The following is an 18,983-nucleotide window of genomic DNA, read 5'->3' on the forward strand; positions in this document are numbered from 1 at the left end:
ATGCAAATTCTGTTTAAATATAAATTTGGATTGCAGAATTAATTATTATCAGGATAAAACAAAAAAGAGTTAAAATGTTTTCATAGCTCTGAAAACGAGAGTTACTCGTTTCAACCAAAACAAAAAATTCTTCATAGCTTGGAAACTATTAATTTTTCGACCCATGTTTATTAGGATCTTTTTCATAATTTGGTAAGTACTATCTATCCTAAAAGTCATAAACTCTTTTCTTCACCCTGTATATCCCTTACAATTAAATGTTTATAGCGTATTTATGTATATGTAAACGTTAAATTAATGCGAAAATTATATTACAGAGGAAATGAAGGTAGACAATTTTTAAACGACAATGATTGATAATTTATTGTAATATCCAATGACGAAAGTGGAATACAATTTTACCAGCCAGGCATTCTATCCGAAATTGATGTCATTTCCCGCTGAGATTGATTTAAAAAATCATGAGCCAACAGTATATGAAATAATTATTCCAATTAGAGTAAGGTCGCATAATATAAAACAATGACTCTCGATTAGTTATTACAATGTGTCATTTAAGTTATGCTAAAAAAAATATAATTCTTGTTACCAGTGACAATAATTCACCCATATAAGTAAAATATCATTTCGCAATTCTTATGCCTAAGAATAAATATATATATATATATATTTATGTATATCTCAAACATTTATGCATCGTATACATACATATAAAGGGTATTTCGCGAGTAACTTTACAAGTTAGTCTGACACGACTTATATTCTGTTTCTGAAAATAAATAACATTCTCAACATTCGTAAAACAATCTCTAAAATTTTGTCCGTATTGAACTAACAATGCAAAAAACGATCGAGATCCTACGAACCTAGAATAAATCTATCTTCATAACACCTTTCTGTTACAACTTCTAACAATTCGTCGACGGTCTAGAAAGTTATATATTTCTGAAACACCCTATATATACATATACACAGTTATATGTACATACGTATATATACATATACACGATCACTCTGTTGCAGATGTACACTTGTACACCTATACGGTATATCCAAATACAGAACTATATTCATATCTCTTTACAATAATATAAACAGTCGATACTTCGGTTGAAATATTAATTGATTTTCTCCAGTTGCGATGAATAGAGCACGTGAATTTCTTATCAATGTGAGGAATAGATCAATGGCAGATCTTCGTCCAATTACATACTAATATTACTGAGACAATCAAGGAACAATGATGGCACAACGATGAGTTTCATTAATTATTCTTCTATTAATCTAATCTTGTCAGATATCAAATCATTCGTTTAAAGAAAATTTTAAAAAAGTAGGATTCATTATCTAATATGAGATTCAACGAATCGACTTGTATCACTTTCATTTTAAATATCATTACTTGTATCGATCCACTGATTTTTTCCTCCAACGCAGATCAGCTATCATAGTAATTAATTGCAACAGTAGATCAAGCGACGTAATATTTGGACTAGTTATCGATTACAAAATTAAATATATTTCTTCGACTGAAACCGGACACGATAATTAATCATCTAATTACAAATATTTAAGCGCACAATCATCGAGAACATATTCGGTAACTGACGTCTACGATCTTCGTCATCGAGCTACGTCATTCTCGTCGAAGAAACTATTATACTTTTATTATTATCTGGCGACGATACTTTCGTTGACGAAGCACGTAGCGCTATTTGATAAATCAATATTTGCGTACAGCCTAAACATTTTTATCCACGAACATTTTACAGCGATACTTAATTATATACACTTTGACGTATTTACATATATCGCTGTCTACAACGACATGGAACTATAGCAATTAAGAGGGAAGTGTCTTTGTACCAACGTTTATCGGAGGACATACTCTATTCGTACTCTCGATACTTTTCGATAGACAACATACAAAACGTGTTTGTGTTTTTTTATTTTTTCATTGTTTTCATGTTTGCTTTTTTTAATATGTTTTGCAATCGATTGCAAAATATATTGAATGCATTTTCTTCCCTTCCTTTCTTACAAATCGATATGAATAGTTGAAAATAACATAGCACCGAAGGAACTTGGGCGCAACATTACGCGTGTATTACTATATATCTGTCAACTCTTGGCAATGATTAGAGTTTCTATAGTAACAGGGTAATCTTACAAGCTAATTTACTCCTAACGGTTAGAGATACGATCAATGTCAGTTTTCTTTCGATAACAACGAAGAATATTCAAGTAACAATTTCAACCAATCTTGATCTGTCTTCTGCTTCTTTTTCATTTTATACCTTACGAGCTACGATTAAAGCAATGATATTAGTTTCAACTAGGTAAAACATGATTGTATATACATATAATTGGCGAATACATTTCTGAGACTCGATCGAAGACCAACGAATAAGATTCGCGAAACAGTTTAAAATAAAACGGTGGAAAGAAACGTTGAAAGAAGACAGCGTTTTTCTCTCTCTAGGAAACCGCTTTCCTCCCAAGGTGAGGATCTACATTCTTTTAGGAACTAGACTCGATTCGTGTCTCTTCGAACTACGTTATCAAAAATTGTGATCGTGCTCGATCGTATTTTGCAGAAGATGCTGGTGTCAGTTTCACATGGAAAGATTGCTAGAAAAAAGCTCTAATAGTAAATCGGTAAAAAAATCAATCGCATCGCGTTTGAAAATGGTAGATGATGCAATAACTATTAAAAGGGACAAAAAGACAAAGTCCTCGTACCTTCAAACCATATTTTTTCTCGATTAGAAAGTTCCTCCTTCGTACAGGATGTGGGGAAGTCTATACAGTTTGTATCGCGCTTTATACAACGTAGTTTCATCGTATCGAGTAGCGTTTTTAAAATTTACAATAGGTATACAGAGAGGATATAAAAAGGCGGAGTAACAAAGTAGAATTATCTTCTTTAGATTGTTGAGCACGTGTCGGTCGAAATATACGAGGACTTCCTCTCCGAACTATCCTCGTACAGTTTGACAGTTAAATATAGATATACACATGTGGAGCTAATGCCGGGTTTCGAAGAACGACCGGCAGCGTGCGAATCGTCAGAGTTTCTCTGGTGCCGTAGATCTGGTTGACGCAGTCTGCGATGAAATTGAAGGCCCAACGCTCGTTGATCGTTCTAATGGATGTATCCCCTTACCTGAAGTTGGTTGCGATACCGCACGCTTCGCCAACCTAAAAGAGCTATCATTTGTCACTGATTAATAAATGGTACATGATAAAATGTCGTAAAACAAATGTAAGATCTATATAGGCAATATGCCCAGGGTTAATTAATTCGAGGCGTTTATTTGGTACACTGATCAAATTTTGAGAGTAAAAGATTGAAAAATTGTTCAAAAAAGAGAAAAAATTTTAGGTACATAACAGCAAAATTATTTTGATCAGCGTGATTCCTTCAATACCTTACGATATTAAAGAGAGATAAAAACACCATAAGTTAGAAATGGAATAAGCGTCAAACGAGTTCAATTCGCTATAAGTTGCAGGGTTCATGAGTCATGCCTAAAGAGTCAACAGTTATTTTTTACTTATAAAAGTTCCTCAACGAATCGTGTCAAGTCACGATCGAACGTTCGATGTTAATTAAAGTTCTATAATATGATGTTTCTATTAACATTCTTCTCACCGATTCTACATAATTATATTCTCTTCTGTTCTTATTAAACGTTACTATTTACACGTATAGCTGGATTCGCTACCGTCTAAGAGACTAAAACTAATGTACGTATATGAAAATCATGGTGAGAGATCTCTTGAACCGCAGCATAATCGCAAGAAACATACTGCACCGATTAGTCAAGATCGTCGATCATGGAAGCAGATGAGGACATGGATTAGCAGCGTAGTAGAGTTAGCGGTGTGTTTAGATATTCATACTGAAAGCGTGATATAAATGTGACAGTTCCATGAACAAGAAGCATTAGTGAGTGATCGAATGACGATGAGGACGAACAGCTATCCCGTCTGCAATGACAACGATGCAGATAGTGGATTAATCGCTCATTCCTTAAATGAACAAATAAATACACGTGTCTAAACGCATCATCCATTGTGGACATGATTCTTTGTATTAGTTGTAACGGTGTATTATCACTAATGTTAATCATATTGTAATATAATAAATTATTACAAGTCGTTAGAAATATCATTGAATAAATATTCCACAATGGTAGTTACTTTAATACAGAGATGGTACAACAGAAAAGATTATGAAGTAGAAAGAGTCAGTTCAGTTTAATCTTCTAAGGGGATTAGCAGGATTAAAACCGACTGGCTTCGAGCACGTAAAAAGTGGTATTAATCGTTGCAGGTTCTGCATATCCGCTCCATTTGCGAGGATTAAATACACAGCTAAAAATGAGAATTGAATATATCATGTCATAAAGCATATTTAAGAAACATTTGTAAAACGCGTGACTCTCTATTTAGTAATACACCGTATGTCCGTGAGTTGTGGTATTTTTTTTTAAGACGGCATTCACATATAATAGTCGTGCATCGTGTCAGAGCTTTAGTTCTATCACATGTTCAATCGTGCTGTTCATCTCTTGTACAAGCAAGATTATAGCCTGATCAACCAGCAAATGGGAACACACGATACGTTCTAGAAATATGGCATCAAAAATATAAATGCTACCAAAGATAATGCACTAAATTTGAAATTATTCGTATAATTCGCTAAGTTAAACAAGTGGTTTAACTGTAAAACAATTTTCCAAATTTTAAATAGTGGATAAGAAATCTATAAAAAATAAAGGATTACTTGAAAGTAATTTTGCTAGCGATTAAAATTAAATATAAATTTTTGTAAATATAGAGTATCTGCATAATTAATATTATAATTCGTGCGTCATCTGTGGTGGATCTAGCTTGATGTTCATTGTAACACAGACATTCACCTAACAAATTTCAAGCGGTAAGGGGCTCTAGTTTACCTTGGTCGCTAAAGTGAGATCAGACCATTTTCGGGAGTTAACGAAAAAACTTTTTAATTCTGTGTACATCTAGACACTCATAGTTGATTAACCACAAATTCTGGACATGTGTATGGTTGATAGATAAAACATTAAGTTTGAGCGTAGAATGGTGGCGGCTCTTGCCGAGAGTACGAGATATCAACTACGCCGCGTAACGTATCTTCATAACAGGTACCTGTAATCAAGAAACTGATAAGCTTTAGACACCGTTCAAACCTTTTAACTAGCAGCTAAAACAGAAATCTTGGAGATGTATTAAAAGTTATAGGGACAAATTGTCCGTCGCTCCAACATTAAGAAACAAGAATTTTCGTTGCTCCAATAGGTACAAAGTACCATTATTAGTGATTTAAAGTTGGAATAAAATTCATCGAAAGATATAACCTTTCCCTTTGCAAATCCAAGACCAATACAGTACAAGAAGGAGAAGAAATACAAGTAAAAGGAAAATTAAAAGAGATAGATATTAGTGACGAAGTACTGTACAGAAGTGCAAGAACGGTTAAATTATTAATGTGAACTAGAAAAATATCTTTTGTGCTGAAATTAAGTTGAGAGCAAATCGCATATATGCAAAGCAGAGTATTTATGATGATTCCTGTACGCAAACATACGATATAGACTAATGAATTCCTAATATTACTGATGATGAACAAAAGTGAAACTTTTAAAACTGTTTTTTGGTCTATATCGTTTGTTGAAACTCTCACGGACTATGCCGTATCAAGACTATTAAGATTATTCTGTGTATGTACCTTGTTTTCGTAGTTACGATTGTTTTAGAGGGAAATCTCTCGATATAAATTGGGGTTTTAGTAAACATTGATGGGTGCGATTTAAAAACGAAGATCGCACGCGTCATTGATCGCCTCTGAAACAACTACCTTTGCTTAAAATTTCATACTGATCACAGTATGTAGAGCTATAAAAATACAGCATTATCTATATACAGACGATAGAGTTCTTATTATTCGCCGAAATGCCTTACGCCCATTCTGCATTCTTCTCTCTAAGGGACAACATTTATACACTTCCACCATTCTGCAGCAACCAAAACATCTGAACGTCGAGGATAGCAAGGGTTGTAAGAATTATTACCTTAAAAATTCCCACATCACGGCGAAGTGTAAGCAATCGAACACAGTATTCACATCAAATTATTTCCATCACGGAATAGATAGCTTACCTTCTTCGCCGTAGAGAAGCATTTTGTCCGGGTAAACCGAACTGACCTCTTGGGATCACCATACGTGCATTACCCTGAGCAGGTCTCGAGCCTCCGTGCGCCTGTAGCATACTCAAATGAGCAGCATAACCATCATGAAGGATCGTTGCCAAGGAGTGGTACTTCTTTGACACTTTCCCAATGATGTATATTTGATTTTGTTTAAGATTAATCGCGGTGTAAACACTGATATCCTTACTACTGCCGTATGCGTAATGAATTATTACACCGTGTTCCTGAATAGAAAAGAGTATCGTTTTAATATCGTTGCGAACAATATCGAATCATTCGAATATCGATTTCAAGTAGCTAATCACCTGTATGAGTTTATGTAAGTACGCAGCTTTATGACCAAGTGGATCTGTCGAAAGACCATCTGCAAAGGACACAAGACCATGAGGGAAGTTGTGTTGAGACAACCAGGAAACGACTTTCTGCTGTTGCATATCAGGTCTTGCAGTAATATATATAATTAAATATCCCAGTTCTTGCCAATGCCTAATCAGAACCATAATCATGTTAACCATCGGGCCAAGAATTAGACGCACAAGCAGATGTGTATGGCTTAAAATATACCTGACGACATCAACAGCTCCAGCTCTAACTTTCGGATCTTTCCCGCTAACAGACATACTCGCAGTAAACGAACCATCTATACTAAACACCACGCACTCTGTTTTTGGTGGAATCACAGCCAAGAAAAAGTCTACGGATGTATGATCACCCCTGAGGGACAAAAACTATATTTTAGATATATTCTGATAAAATCTTTTTAATTATGGTTGACTAATATTACCTAACAATCATTTTAATTGGGTAAAGTCCATGTTCCAATGCTTTATCATCGGGTATTTTATATGTTATTCTACCATTTTTATCAGTTACTTCAGTTGATAAATGCGTCCATTCCCCTGCTGGAGCATCTTTCATAATGTGAATGTCCACTTTCTCGCCTGTGAGGATTAATCATATTAGCTGAAATCACTTGAAAAACATGTAATACTAGCACGTATGCATATTATATTTGACAGACCTGTTAAAGCAATAACGTCAATTGGACCGTACATAAATCTAGCAATCAGGATTTGTGGTGCTCCTTCTTTAACAATTACGTCATTTGCTCTATGATTGGCAGCGACATTCTGAAGCAGCAAGTGAAAAATCAAACATTCGTATTAATAATTCCTTCGTTATCTCACATTACCTTAAGTTTAACGGAAGTACGTTTCTTATTCCACTTTTCTCTAGGTTGACCTGGACGGAAACAAGATAATTCTTTCTCCTCGTTTGTGAGTAATGATAAATCAAATCTGCCTAACTGTCGCAGGATAAATGCGATAACATCAAGTGACTCCCAATAGCTAGCGTGAAAAATTTGAGGTAAAGAGTTCGTGGGAAAGTTTGCTAAACCCTCTGGGCAATAGAGAGCATAATCTAATCTCTTTGTACCCCACCATTTTTGCGTTACTGTAATAAATTGTCGCAAGTAAGCATAATACGCCAATACTCTTTATTATCGTTAATATGATTAATTCTTTACTTACAATTAGATACTACTTTTAAAGGAACATTTTCAACCACACCAGACATCGTACTGTGAATCGATATATCGGACAGCCGTCTTAAATGGGACATTGACATATTTGGAATATTCAATCCATCCGTAAACAATTGTGGATTCGTCTGGATGGCCTCCACTGAAAATATTCAACGATTTGTAATAATTATAAGCTACACAAAATTACATCTAAGACGTATAATACATACACAAATGATAAGGCTGTCCGTTTCCTAACGGATACTTTTGATATCGAGCCACGTTCACGGGTGGAAGAAGAGAAAATCTTGCAGAGATCAGTGGTTCTAATCTAGCGGCTACGGGTTCAGTAGGATGGAATAAATTATACACCTGATTCACCAACGGTCTTCTTATATTACTAGTTTTATCCGAGGAAATTTTTCTATACGCCAATACCAGAGCAAGTGGACTACCAAACATGAAAAATTCTCCTACTTCGAAATCCAATTTACAATGTGAGGGAGTATCACTAAAAAAATAACACATGTTAATTTCCCAATATCACAACATATGTATGTACATGTATATGGATACGAATTGAGCTATAATTCTTCACCTTATACTAGAAGATTTCCTTCTAGGAGAAGGTGCAGTCAGGTGTTTGCCATCTTCGGCATTCGTGCTATTTTCAATGCCCTGATTATCCAAAATATTGTTCTCGCTATTATGCCTAGAGTGAGCTGATCTACACAAAGCGTCATATGTTAAAATCGCTCCTACTGAATCTCCAATAAAGCAAATTTGCCCCGTGAAACCTCGACCCTCGTCGCTTCTGATAAAGTCGTGATAAACTTGGTTTGCCCCAGCTATAACTCGTGATACGGTGTCCTGATATTCAGGAGTTGAACTAGCGAGCAAAGGTATAGCGCCGATAGGAATAGTGTCGTGTGTCACTTGAGGAGCATCCATAGACGAGGGTGACACATCAAAACTATAAGGACTTAGGCTGAAATAACATGTGTCGAATAGATGGAGATTTTACAGAGAGATAAAGATAGTGATAAGGCATAGATAAATTTAAATTTTTAATCTTATCACGTCGCTTTTACCTCGATAAAATACCAAGACCTTCGGTACAAATAGGTGGACAAGAAACAAACTTAATTGCCACATGTCCAACCATACTGGGATAGTGTTGTCTCATGACCGACTCAAAGGCTCCTTTGAAAGTTGTAATGTCCGATTTTTTCGCCGTCAAGTCAACGTTAGCATCTAAAAGATATTCTTTTGTGAGCAGTGATTCACAATTAGTGGTTCGCTTTTATGAATTAGCGGTTATTTATGGCATTTACCTAGTACACTGCCAGCATGCATCACAATAAGAAGGACAGTAGTTTTGCATGGTTGGTGAGTTGGCGAATGTTGAGGTGAAGCCGGATACGAGGCATCGATGCTGGCTGACGTAGAGATTTGTAACCTTTTACTGCTACGTTCACTAGCCATACGTTGCAGGTACGTAGGTGAAAATATCGTGTCGTCTATAAATAAATATTGAAATAAATTTTAGTAATAACCAGGAAGAGGATAAACATTTAGATTATCAATCGTTATTTACCTTCTTTGTTTACCATGGTAGGCGAAGTGAACGTATTGTCCTCCTCTTCTGCTAGAAGATCCAAAGAACTCCATTTAGATAATGAAGTGCTATCTCCAAAGCCCTCTGTATAATCAGAAATTTTAACATTGCTTATGCATCGTGCCTTTCTAAGCATCTCTGACTCGTGTTAAGGCAGGAATAGAATATTACGAATCAGGGGTGTTTCCCTTTTTCGGATTAAGCGTCACAAGGTACAAAGTGATAGTAGAAATATGTCAGAAATATGAAGGTATTACTATTTATTTCATTTTATACAATCATTTCACAATGATATTTATCGTTAACATTTGAAAAAGTCTAACAATAAAAAAAGCATTTATTTTTATCATCTACATGGCCATGCTGTTTCATGCAGTGATAAACTGCTTCTTGAGAACCTCCATGCTCGATGTTATGTATGACGATCTGTATGTTATGTAATTAGTCAGAGTTTCTTGTAAGTGTAAATCTCCGTAAGCAACAAGTACATGTTGTTTCGGTCTACAAAGGCATGAATGCAATTACGCAATGTTCCTAAACTTATGTCGAGAGTACCAACACTAGTATCAATGTTGCGATCTTTTATCCGATCATTCATTATGTTTTCGAAAAAATATATTCAAATGTCTGTAGTTCTAAGAATTCAACACTATCTACGTGTCCTACCTTCGCGTATAATAGGTATAATGAACCCAGCTGCAGTGTGGAATGCGACATAAAAGAACAGAGAGGGTACACATATAAAAAAAACAGAAAATTTTATTACCAATCATCATGCTGTATTTTCTACTTTGCAAAATGCGAATTTCTACCAGACACACTCCTATTTATTTTTAACAAACTACTTATTTGTTTATTTAATCTGTTTTTAGCAAAAGAAAACATACAAAAACAGTGTCTAAAGAAATTCGCCAAAGCGTTTGTTTCATGGTTTAGTTATTAGCCAAATGATAGTATTGCGAATATGTAAATTTTTAGAAAGATTATCTACATGCTGCATGAAAAGAAGTCGATCTTTTACCTTGACAGTCAAAAAACTCATCTTCGCTACCAGATTCGGATTCTCTTACGATACTTTCCATGCGCCAATTCGCTATCTGCATATCGAAACTTTTGTTCGAACACGGCGAACTCATCTTGTTTTTCTTCCATCCCTTTTTAGCATCTGCTTTCTCTTCAGTAGGAGCATTTCTGGAACAAATTTCATCGCATTAAATAAGCTGTAAACGAAAGGAGGAAAGTTATACATATAAATAAACTAGTTCCTGATTTTACTTCTATTTTTACCTCAGGTCGGGTACTTCGGTCGGTGAATCTTCGGGGCTAACGTCACCCTCTGAACTACCAGCTGTGTTAGGTATATCGGTCGATTTTCTGGCACTTGGGGGACTTTGAGGATCTTCGTTTTTCTCGATACTCCCAAGCGTGGCAGCCAACGTCGTAGCAACGTTCGACTCTTGAGGGGTCATTGTCGTGTTTGAAACAGCCCTGTCTTGATTGTCGTTTGTTGCCTCCCCATCGCCTTCTGCATTAGCCATTCTCTTCTGCAACGCCAGTTGCGTTTGTCGTTCAATTTTCCGAATATCTTCCATGGTCAAACCATTCCATTCGTCTTGCCAAGCCCAGGCTTGTCTATGAGCTCTGACCATCGTTTTTCTCAAGGCTGAAATCGTTTCATCGTCACATCTCACGGTATATAGAATTTTAGAAGTTGGACATTAAGAAATAAACAGGGAACGGTTGTGCTCATATACGATACTAACCTACATCGTGTATGAACTTTTCTAATTTTGTTTGCACACCCCAATATCGGAACTCTACACGGCATAACTTGTACGCGCACATTAAAGACTTTCCGGATGGAGTCGGTTGTTGCTTCCCCTAAACGACAAGACAATTTTAATGCATCAGTATTGATCGCATTAAGCAAAAATTAGTGAAAAGAAACAGATACGGGAAGATAGATCTGTACTTTTACGTCAGCCCAGTATTCCTCTAGCCATGATTCCGTGAGAGGTCCTCGACCGGTCTTTTGGGACACGTATAATTTAGGATCCTCGTCTTTCACGTAATCACCCGTATATTGATCTTTTACGATATCAATTACGTCTGAAATTTAATTATGTAATCGATGGATCTCGATATCTTAATAGAAAATGACTTGACCTGCCTTCTTGAAACTTCATAGAGATAAATACATACCTACGATTCTATTTCTCAAATCGCTACCACTTAGCTTGAAGACATTTTCTTGGTAACCATTGTCGGGAAAATAGTATGTTTCTATTTCGATAGAAAACTTTTCAACGAAGGGGCAAGTGTAACGGGTCTTCGTATAGGGGTAAGCATTCCATGCTTCTTCTTTGGCGATCAACGCGGATCTGGGCAGCAAACTTTTGAACCATTCTGGAAGATGACTACCCACGTGATAAATCTTATGGGTATATTGTCCGTTTCCACCTGGACCATCGCTATAAGGCTCGTTCTCTATAATCTCTACACCGCTGCCTGCTCCTTGACTTTCTTCTCTAGATTTTTTCTACAAGAAACACATTGCATAAATAAACTTAACGTTTATTGTTCACTCTTTAATTGCCTCCAGTTCCTATAGGAATCTACAGCAGTTACGGGAAATAAGGAGTAACGAAGGGTTGATTGTAACGCAATATATTGCAATGTAATGTTAAATTACCGCTATCATGTAAAGCTGAGCAATTCTATACTCCTCGACGGTGAGAGGCAGCGGTATTCGATATTCTTTTATCAACATCTTGCCACTTTGGTTTATCCTCGATCCACTCTCGCAAAAGACAGAGATCGTTCGAAGGCTGTTACTTCCTCTTTATCTCTCAACCTCATGATATCATCGGCGCAAATCTTAAAAATAAAAGAAATAAGGAAAAGAAACGTTAAGCGTTATATCGAACGTTGTTTTAACGTTATGTTCTATTTTCGTTCTGGACGTTGCAAAAAGAAGTTGGTCGTAATCGAGATATCCCTTGAGAGCGGCGATCAATATTTCTCGATACGCCTTCCAGCAGGTCCAACAGATCAACTTTTATCAGCGTAAACGGTTCGGGTATCGTGATCAACTCGTGCTACTTTTTATCTGTCGTCATCGATCTATCAGTTATACCTGGCCGAAAAACGAGCAACATAAGTGAAACGCGTAAATTCAATCGTATATTCCGTGGAGCGTTAGAAATAGAGACCTTCGCGAACATCGACTGCCTGTTTCTCTCGGTCTATAATTGAAGCACGTCAAATGCTGAATCGTTGTGTTTGCACGCCGCGTTTTCACGCAAATCTGCTCTAGGTCACAGAGTATTTAATAGTGATTAATAATCATTAGACCGCGGATATTTATGCAAATTCATATCTTTATAAATGCAATTAAAATATGGAATTCAAGTAGATAATTATCTTACTCATGAAATACTATATTGAGTACTATATTCTATGTTTATTTGTATATTTCTGCATACTAAATACTATTTTGCACCTTCAAATTTTCCATAACTGCATAGAAATTGACACATTAATAATAATCACCGAACGTTATAAATATGTGTCACCGATATCGATACTGATTGTACCTCTTTAAATGGTTAGCTACTGCGACCTCTTTGGAAAGTGTGTACCTAAAATATGTCGCAAAAAGTAAGCGACGACGAATATACTCGTCAAACACAGAGCATGTGTGACTGTTATAGCGTAGAATTAAGTTGTAATGAAATGACTGTTTTATTTTTTTTTAAATAACTGAAAATATTACCATTTCTTCATGACGAGTATACTCGTCAAAAACTGCTAACCGGTTAAAATGATTGTAGGTATAACTTTTCACTAAAGTGAAGAGTATAGCGACTATAGTAATTTATTCAGCGTTTATTTGTCAAATAGAACAAAAATTAGGTATAATATAGTGATCTTCGACTTTAATGGCTTACATTACGTTCCACACGCAATTGTAGACGATATATGGATAGTGTACGCTATCGAATAATTCTGATTCTCTGAAAAGATACGTATATCTAGAGACAATGGAGGGACAATAAAAAAAAATGTTGCGTAAAACGTTTATTTATACTCACCTGCACTGTAGTACTGAAACGTATGCTAAATTAAACTTTTTAGCGGGAAAAAATCATACTACCATTCTGTGAAAATCGTACTGATAAGAAATGATCGTTCGTCGTGATCTATATTTCATACATTACATAATTATATACAAACAACACAAGTGATAAATTAAACGTGATAAATCTAAGAGTGAAATTTCTTACTTGAAAAATAAAGCGTAATATACAGCGTTGAATCTCTAAAGTTGCAAGCATATCGGATAAAGTGCCAATAATAGGATTATAAATACCTACTTATTTCTAATTTTACCGCTAATACAGAGCGTTACTTCGTTTGATTAATATCTCATTCGAAATACAATAAACTAATGTTGTTGGTACCTTAGCATCGTTTGAGTATAGTTTCATTCTCGATAGTTCGTTGTAATACCCGCGATCTTGCGACCATGATTGGATACGATAACCTGTCAGTTACGACCAATCGCTTTTAACGGGCTCAGCTGACAGATCCTTAACAGTCGACAGTACTCAACAGCTTGAGGAAGCGTGTAAACACGTATGTAATTCGATGTTGCATCGACGTACAGTAAAGTGCCTTGCTAACAGACCATAAGTCGAAACCAAGTTGATAATTTGTCTAACTACAAAGAAACAATTTTCTTTGAATATAAAATGAATATAAAAATAGAAAGTAAGATATCAACAAATTCTGAAGACGGTTGTCTTTTTCTACATACATACAAATTTCATAGCTTGGGAAAGAATACTTGAAATAAATGAGAATAGCGACAGTCAGTTAATAAGACAGAGTTCTGGTCAGTTAACGAGACATTATTACTGTACTTACGGGCAAAAGGTTTCCTTAACCTTGAATAACGTGGAAATAGGGCAAATATGTAAGCGAAACGAAACGATATCGCTGGACCCGCTGCCTCTTACTAGTGCACGGTATGTAGGTACATACTTTTCGCGCCACACCTTCCGGACCAGATGATAAATCGCGGAAAGCTGAGATATCCGCGTCACGATACAGTTTGATCGACTGAAGACCGGTAACCGACTGAGTCGATAACGCTGCTAATCAAGCAGATACTTGTCCCGAATGATATTATTGTTACTCAACGTTAAAATTCCACCCATGTAAAACGTATCTCCACCTCCCTTATAAAATATATATTTACGAATTCATTTTCGCCCGGACAGTTCACTGTCACATAATTTAAATTCCAGACGAAGCTCACCTAAGAGACACGAGAGGCATGGTACATAATACACGCGTGCAAATGAGCACTTGCTTCTTCTAACAAGTAACATAGAAGACGTACATTTCACGAAACGAATACAGGACGTAGATAGATTTGTTTCAACAAAATCGTTAAGTACATACACTGAAAAAAGATAAAGGAGATTGAGGATTTATCCAAGGATCGTGTAGGATAGACGCGAGCCGAAACTGTAACGATGTTACGTGGGCAACGCGCGGCTACTGACTGACGGAGAGGAGGTCGCTCCGATTGGCGGGCCCCAATGGCACGCGCGACTTCTCGAACCCGCGAAATCGAGCTCGGCCAATCAGAGCGCCTTTTACCGCCTCCGTGACCCGGTGATCCGGACGCAGTGCTGTAAAATAAAGGCGCGTGCCAGCCACTTTTCCTTGAGTCCACGTAAAACTTCTTAATAATTCAATCTAAAAATTATTCAAGTAACTGTCAATTTAATATCCTATTTATTCTACACACGTATACCTATACAATTTTATATAACGATTTAATAAAATAAAGTAAGTATCTAAAAGGAATAGTAATGTCTTTGCAATTACATGCAAGATGAAGAGATGGAAAGATATGGAACCAATCGAGGCACTTTTTTTCAGATTGATGATAAACGGAATATACAAAATATGGTTCGATTCAATCGGTAGAAGATTTTAAACGATATCTTATCCTCTAATAATAGCTGATTTGAAATGCAAATTTCTGAATCCGTCACTGGCAGGACAGCCGCCGTTAGCCGCCTCCGCCACCTCCCTAGCCTATTGATCGACCCCCGAGCGAGCAAGGAAACGCAAAACCAGATGCGCCATAACACCAGCAGGCTCCCATGAAAGCGATACCGATACGTTCGTCGACAGGATTGCACGCGTATCGTCTAGGATCGAATCATCGGGCACCATACCCCGATCCCCTGTCAGCACTTGTTTTCAGAAACGACGTGGTACAACGGCGATCCTCACACAGAGGAAACGTGCCACTTGTCGGGATAAGAATCTTTCTTTTTTCTTTCGCTCTGTAAATAGTTGAAGTCAAAAACCGCTCGCTATTCACCGAAAAGGTGAACCAGACAGGGCTTGTTTATTCTTGTGCGACACCTCTTACAAATGCCCTTTTCCGAGAACTATGCTTTTTATAGAGCGAAGAAAAGGAGCTCGTTAACGGAGAACATTGCTGGCAGGGAGCGGATTAAAAATAACAAGTAAATGCTGATTAGAGATTGCCGATAATAATCATCTGTCGGTATTAAAAAGTAAACGAGTAACAGATAATTGTAGTTAATCAAAGTAGATTAGTTTGTCCGTGAATAAAGTACACTGATAAAAAGAATAAAAAGTAGCAGGCAAAGAAGAACAGAACAAGGTTAAATACCAACGTAGAATGTCGATTAGAGTAGTCTAAGCTATCTAAAAATTTACGATAATTAACATGGAATTGCATCAATATGCCAAACATGTTATATATTTTAATAAGCAATAGAAATATTATATACATATTTACATTGAAATTCATGGAGACTAACTAGAGATGCGCCGTCCGTTGACCGTTCCTGAGCGTGACTGATGAAGGAAACTGACCTTTGACATTAGCCGAGAACTAGCCGAATAAAACGAATGTTATCGGGTGAACGGGCGTTATGCCGACGAATTCGGCCTGTTTACAAAAGATGAAAAGGAAAGAATAAAATTCGCCTGTCAAAAGAATAGAGATTATAGAAGGTTAGTGACGCGCTTTTTCTGTGGGCTGGCATAAAAGCGAGGCGGTTCGCTCGATGGACGGTAAAAACCATTTCTTTTGTACAGCGAGCGATATACATTAAGAGACGTTTTATGAATAGGCAAGCACGATTTAATTCTTCTGCAAGTTTTAAATGCCGGGGGGAAAAATCTGTTCAGATCGGTGTTCATCGCAACGTCTAAAACGTTTCAATGGATCAGGCGATCCAGGCAGGATAAAGACGATATTATTTAACTTCCTTTTGAAAGTTCATCCGAAGAATCTAGATATAACGAAGAATTTCGTTATGAATATGCATAATCTTTTGTGTAAAATTCTGCTAAGAGATCGAATCAAGATTGACCTTGACGCGTCCTTGATAGTCTGACATCCGGTTTTTTCCATGAAACTGTAACGACCCCTCCGACCTATTTTAACCTTCTGCTTGGTCGGCACACGTATTCACAAATTAAAAGAGGACACTTTTATTCCTTCATTTAAAAGTTTACGTGACAGATCTGGAGCTTTCCTTGGGAAATATATTTCAATTCTTCTGAAGATATTTCCTTTAAAATTTGCGGTTTATTTGAAGAATATACTAGGCAAGAATATACTAGGTAAGTAAACGAAGCATTAAAGTTTCTGCCAGTTTAACGTTATTCTTTGTAAGTTAGATTATAAATGGAGCACGGTACATAGTACCCGTGTTCCAGTCACAGATGATCAGGATACACACCGAGTGACGTCAAAACATGTTGAACGAATCTGTTAGAATGATATGCACATGTATACTGTGACGTAAGTAAAAGATTCCTCCGGGCAATGGAAGGAGGGGAAGAATGTGTTTAAAGAGACTCGTTCGTCCAACGTTGACCTTCCGTCCGAAGATCCACGTGTTCCACTCGGTGGCTAGGAAAGAAACGCGTCTTTGCGGCTGTTTTATACAGTACAAATATCTGCAACTCTTCTTGAGACCGTCATTAAAGAGACGAGAAGCGGTGTTAGAAAACGGGCAAATACGTGGCGTTGTTATGTCCTTAGCACACTGAAGTGGTCCAATCGAGTTTCCGACCTTTTTTCTTTGCTCTGAGAAGTTTATAGAGAATAGCCTACGATACTCGATGCAATTGATTGAAATAAAATTTTCAGAAGGTTTTAATTATTGTGGAATATAATATCTCTAATTTTTAGACCGGCAGCGGTACATGATATTAAACTGGGAAACAAAGCTACGAGGATCGAATGCAGTCAGGCAGTAATAATCGCTGCATTATTTTCATTGGTTCACCGGATAAAGCGCATCCGGCCCTTGAATACCGCGTGCGGTCAGGAATACCATACCGAGTAACTTTTAAAAGGAAACATATAGAAAATGTAATTACATATGACTCGTTTGAAAAATTGTAATGTAATTTTCAAGGATTTTCTTAATCCTTATAATGCATTACGGAATATTTAAATATTCTCAACGCGAGAATGAGACAATCTTATTTTCATCCTTCTTCGTTTATCGTTTCCTTAACCCTGCGGTTTGGCTTGGCGTCACAGCGTTTGGATCTTCTACCTCGTAACCATGCGGAGATATTGGATTTCTCGCGGGATTATGGAACAAGGTGTGTTCCCCGTCGCCCCATGGAAAAGGCTATAGAAGGGAAATATTTATAAGTCACTTACAGGGATAAGGCTTGAAAGGTCTCAGCTTGTGAAATCGGTCACGATGTAAAATTATCAAGAAAGAAGAAAAGATAATGAAGGGAAGAGTATAAAATTTCCGTGGTGAAGGCAAACGATTCGTAAGACTTCATTAATCGATTACGAAGAATACCGCACAAATGGATTACCTTTCAGAGATGTACGAAGCAGAGAACTTCGTTAGACCGAAGAATCAGTATAAAGCTTAGATGTTACGCAAAAGTACGCGTGCATTATCGATTGATGAAGATATTAAGATCGAATTTGTATCATCTTTAACTTAAAGTTAAAGTATGTCGATTCGTTATTTAAAAGAATATGACAATCATGAAAAAGGCATAAAATTCATATGTAGAAAACAGGTACCTTAGTTATTCGCCTCATATAAGGAACATCAATGAACACAGGCCTCGGTTGTTTATCCGATTCTTCCACCTTGGTGTAAACGTAACACGATATACCTATTAACACGATCGCACCGATGGCAGTCACCAGTTGCAAAAGTTTCTCTTCATGGGCCACTGTACTTGCAAAGCCACAAGTTATGTCGTTAAGTAACGTACATACTGGAGACCAAATAGTAGAAGAAAGAAGGAAGAGAGAAACAGAAGAGAGGAGGAAAAGGATAAGGGAATCGAAGTACAACAGGTACTACAGGAACATAACCAAAGAGGAGAGGCCAAAGTACCTGGAAGGGAGGATGAAGTGGAAGGACAGAAGAATCATAGCCAGATTCAGGTGCGGAAATGAAACCAAAGCGAAAGAACATTGGAAAGAGGAGGAAGAAAGAAGGTGCAGATTATGTGGAGGGGAAGAAGAGGACCTGAGACATGTGC

General features: G+C 36.8%; 2 protein-coding genes across 23 annotated transcripts in view; both read right to left on the reverse strand.

Moving 5' to 3' along the window:
* Positions 1-336: 336 nt before the first annotated feature.
* The window catches only part of LOC122566126 (protein retinal degeneration B), a 27,986-nt gene continuing 9,339 nt past the window's right edge, over positions 337-18,983 (reverse strand). The window contains exons 1-21 of one of the 22 annotated variants that reach the window (XM_043722902.1): positions 13,481-13,707; positions 13,337-13,402; positions 12,079-12,263; positions 11,589-11,925; positions 11,359-11,495; positions 11,150-11,267; positions 10,674-11,049; positions 10,408-10,577; positions 9,366-9,470; positions 9,103-9,288; positions 8,860-9,022; positions 8,367-8,756; positions 7,999-8,279; positions 7,776-7,928; positions 7,436-7,698; positions 7,265-7,373; positions 7,028-7,184; positions 6,808-6,957; positions 6,549-6,729; positions 6,193-6,467; positions 337-3,210 (exon numbers count right to left, since the gene is read on the reverse strand). In XM_043722902.1, coding sequence (XP_043578837.1) covers positions 3,069-3,210; positions 6,193-6,467; positions 6,549-6,729; positions 6,808-6,957; positions 7,028-7,184; positions 7,265-7,373; positions 7,436-7,698; positions 7,776-7,928; positions 7,999-8,279; positions 8,367-8,756; positions 8,860-9,022; positions 9,103-9,288; positions 9,366-9,470; positions 10,408-10,577; positions 10,674-11,049; positions 11,150-11,267; positions 11,359-11,495; positions 11,589-11,925; positions 12,079-12,156 — 3,771 coding nt within the window. In that variant the 5' untranslated portion in view covers positions 12,157-12,263; positions 13,337-13,402; positions 13,481-13,707 and the 3' untranslated portion in view covers positions 337-3,068. Of the gene's footprint in view, positions 6,105-6,192; positions 6,468-6,548; positions 6,730-6,807; positions 6,958-7,027; positions 7,185-7,264; positions 7,374-7,435; positions 7,699-7,775; positions 7,929-7,998; positions 8,280-8,366; positions 8,757-8,859; positions 9,023-9,102; positions 9,289-9,365; positions 9,471-10,052; positions 10,083-10,407; positions 10,578-10,673; positions 11,050-11,149; positions 11,268-11,358; positions 11,496-11,588; positions 11,926-12,078; positions 13,317-13,336; positions 13,708-13,849; positions 14,980-18,983 lie in introns of those variants that run through there. The other 21 variants (XM_043722906.1, XR_006316406.1, XR_006316400.1 and 18 more) reach the window with 21 other exon arrangements.
* The window catches only part of LOC122566142, a 4,965-nt gene continuing 2,222 nt past the window's right edge, over positions 16,241-18,983 (reverse strand). Inside the window, exons 2-3 of the mRNA XM_043722971.1 lie at positions 18,514-18,668; positions 16,241-18,097 (exon numbers count right to left, since the gene is read on the reverse strand). Coding sequence (XP_043578906.1) covers positions 17,963-18,097; positions 18,514-18,668 — 290 coding nt within the window. The 3' untranslated portion in view covers positions 16,241-17,962. The remainder of the gene's footprint in view (positions 18,098-18,513; positions 18,669-18,983) is intronic.

The sequence above is a fragment of the Bombus pyrosoma genome, linkage group LG3 (assembly GCF_014825855.1).
Source record: "Bombus pyrosoma isolate SC7728 linkage group LG3, ASM1482585v1, whole genome shotgun sequence".
Lineage (NCBI taxonomy): Eukaryota > Metazoa > Arthropoda > Insecta > Hymenoptera > Apidae > Bombus > Bombus pyrosoma.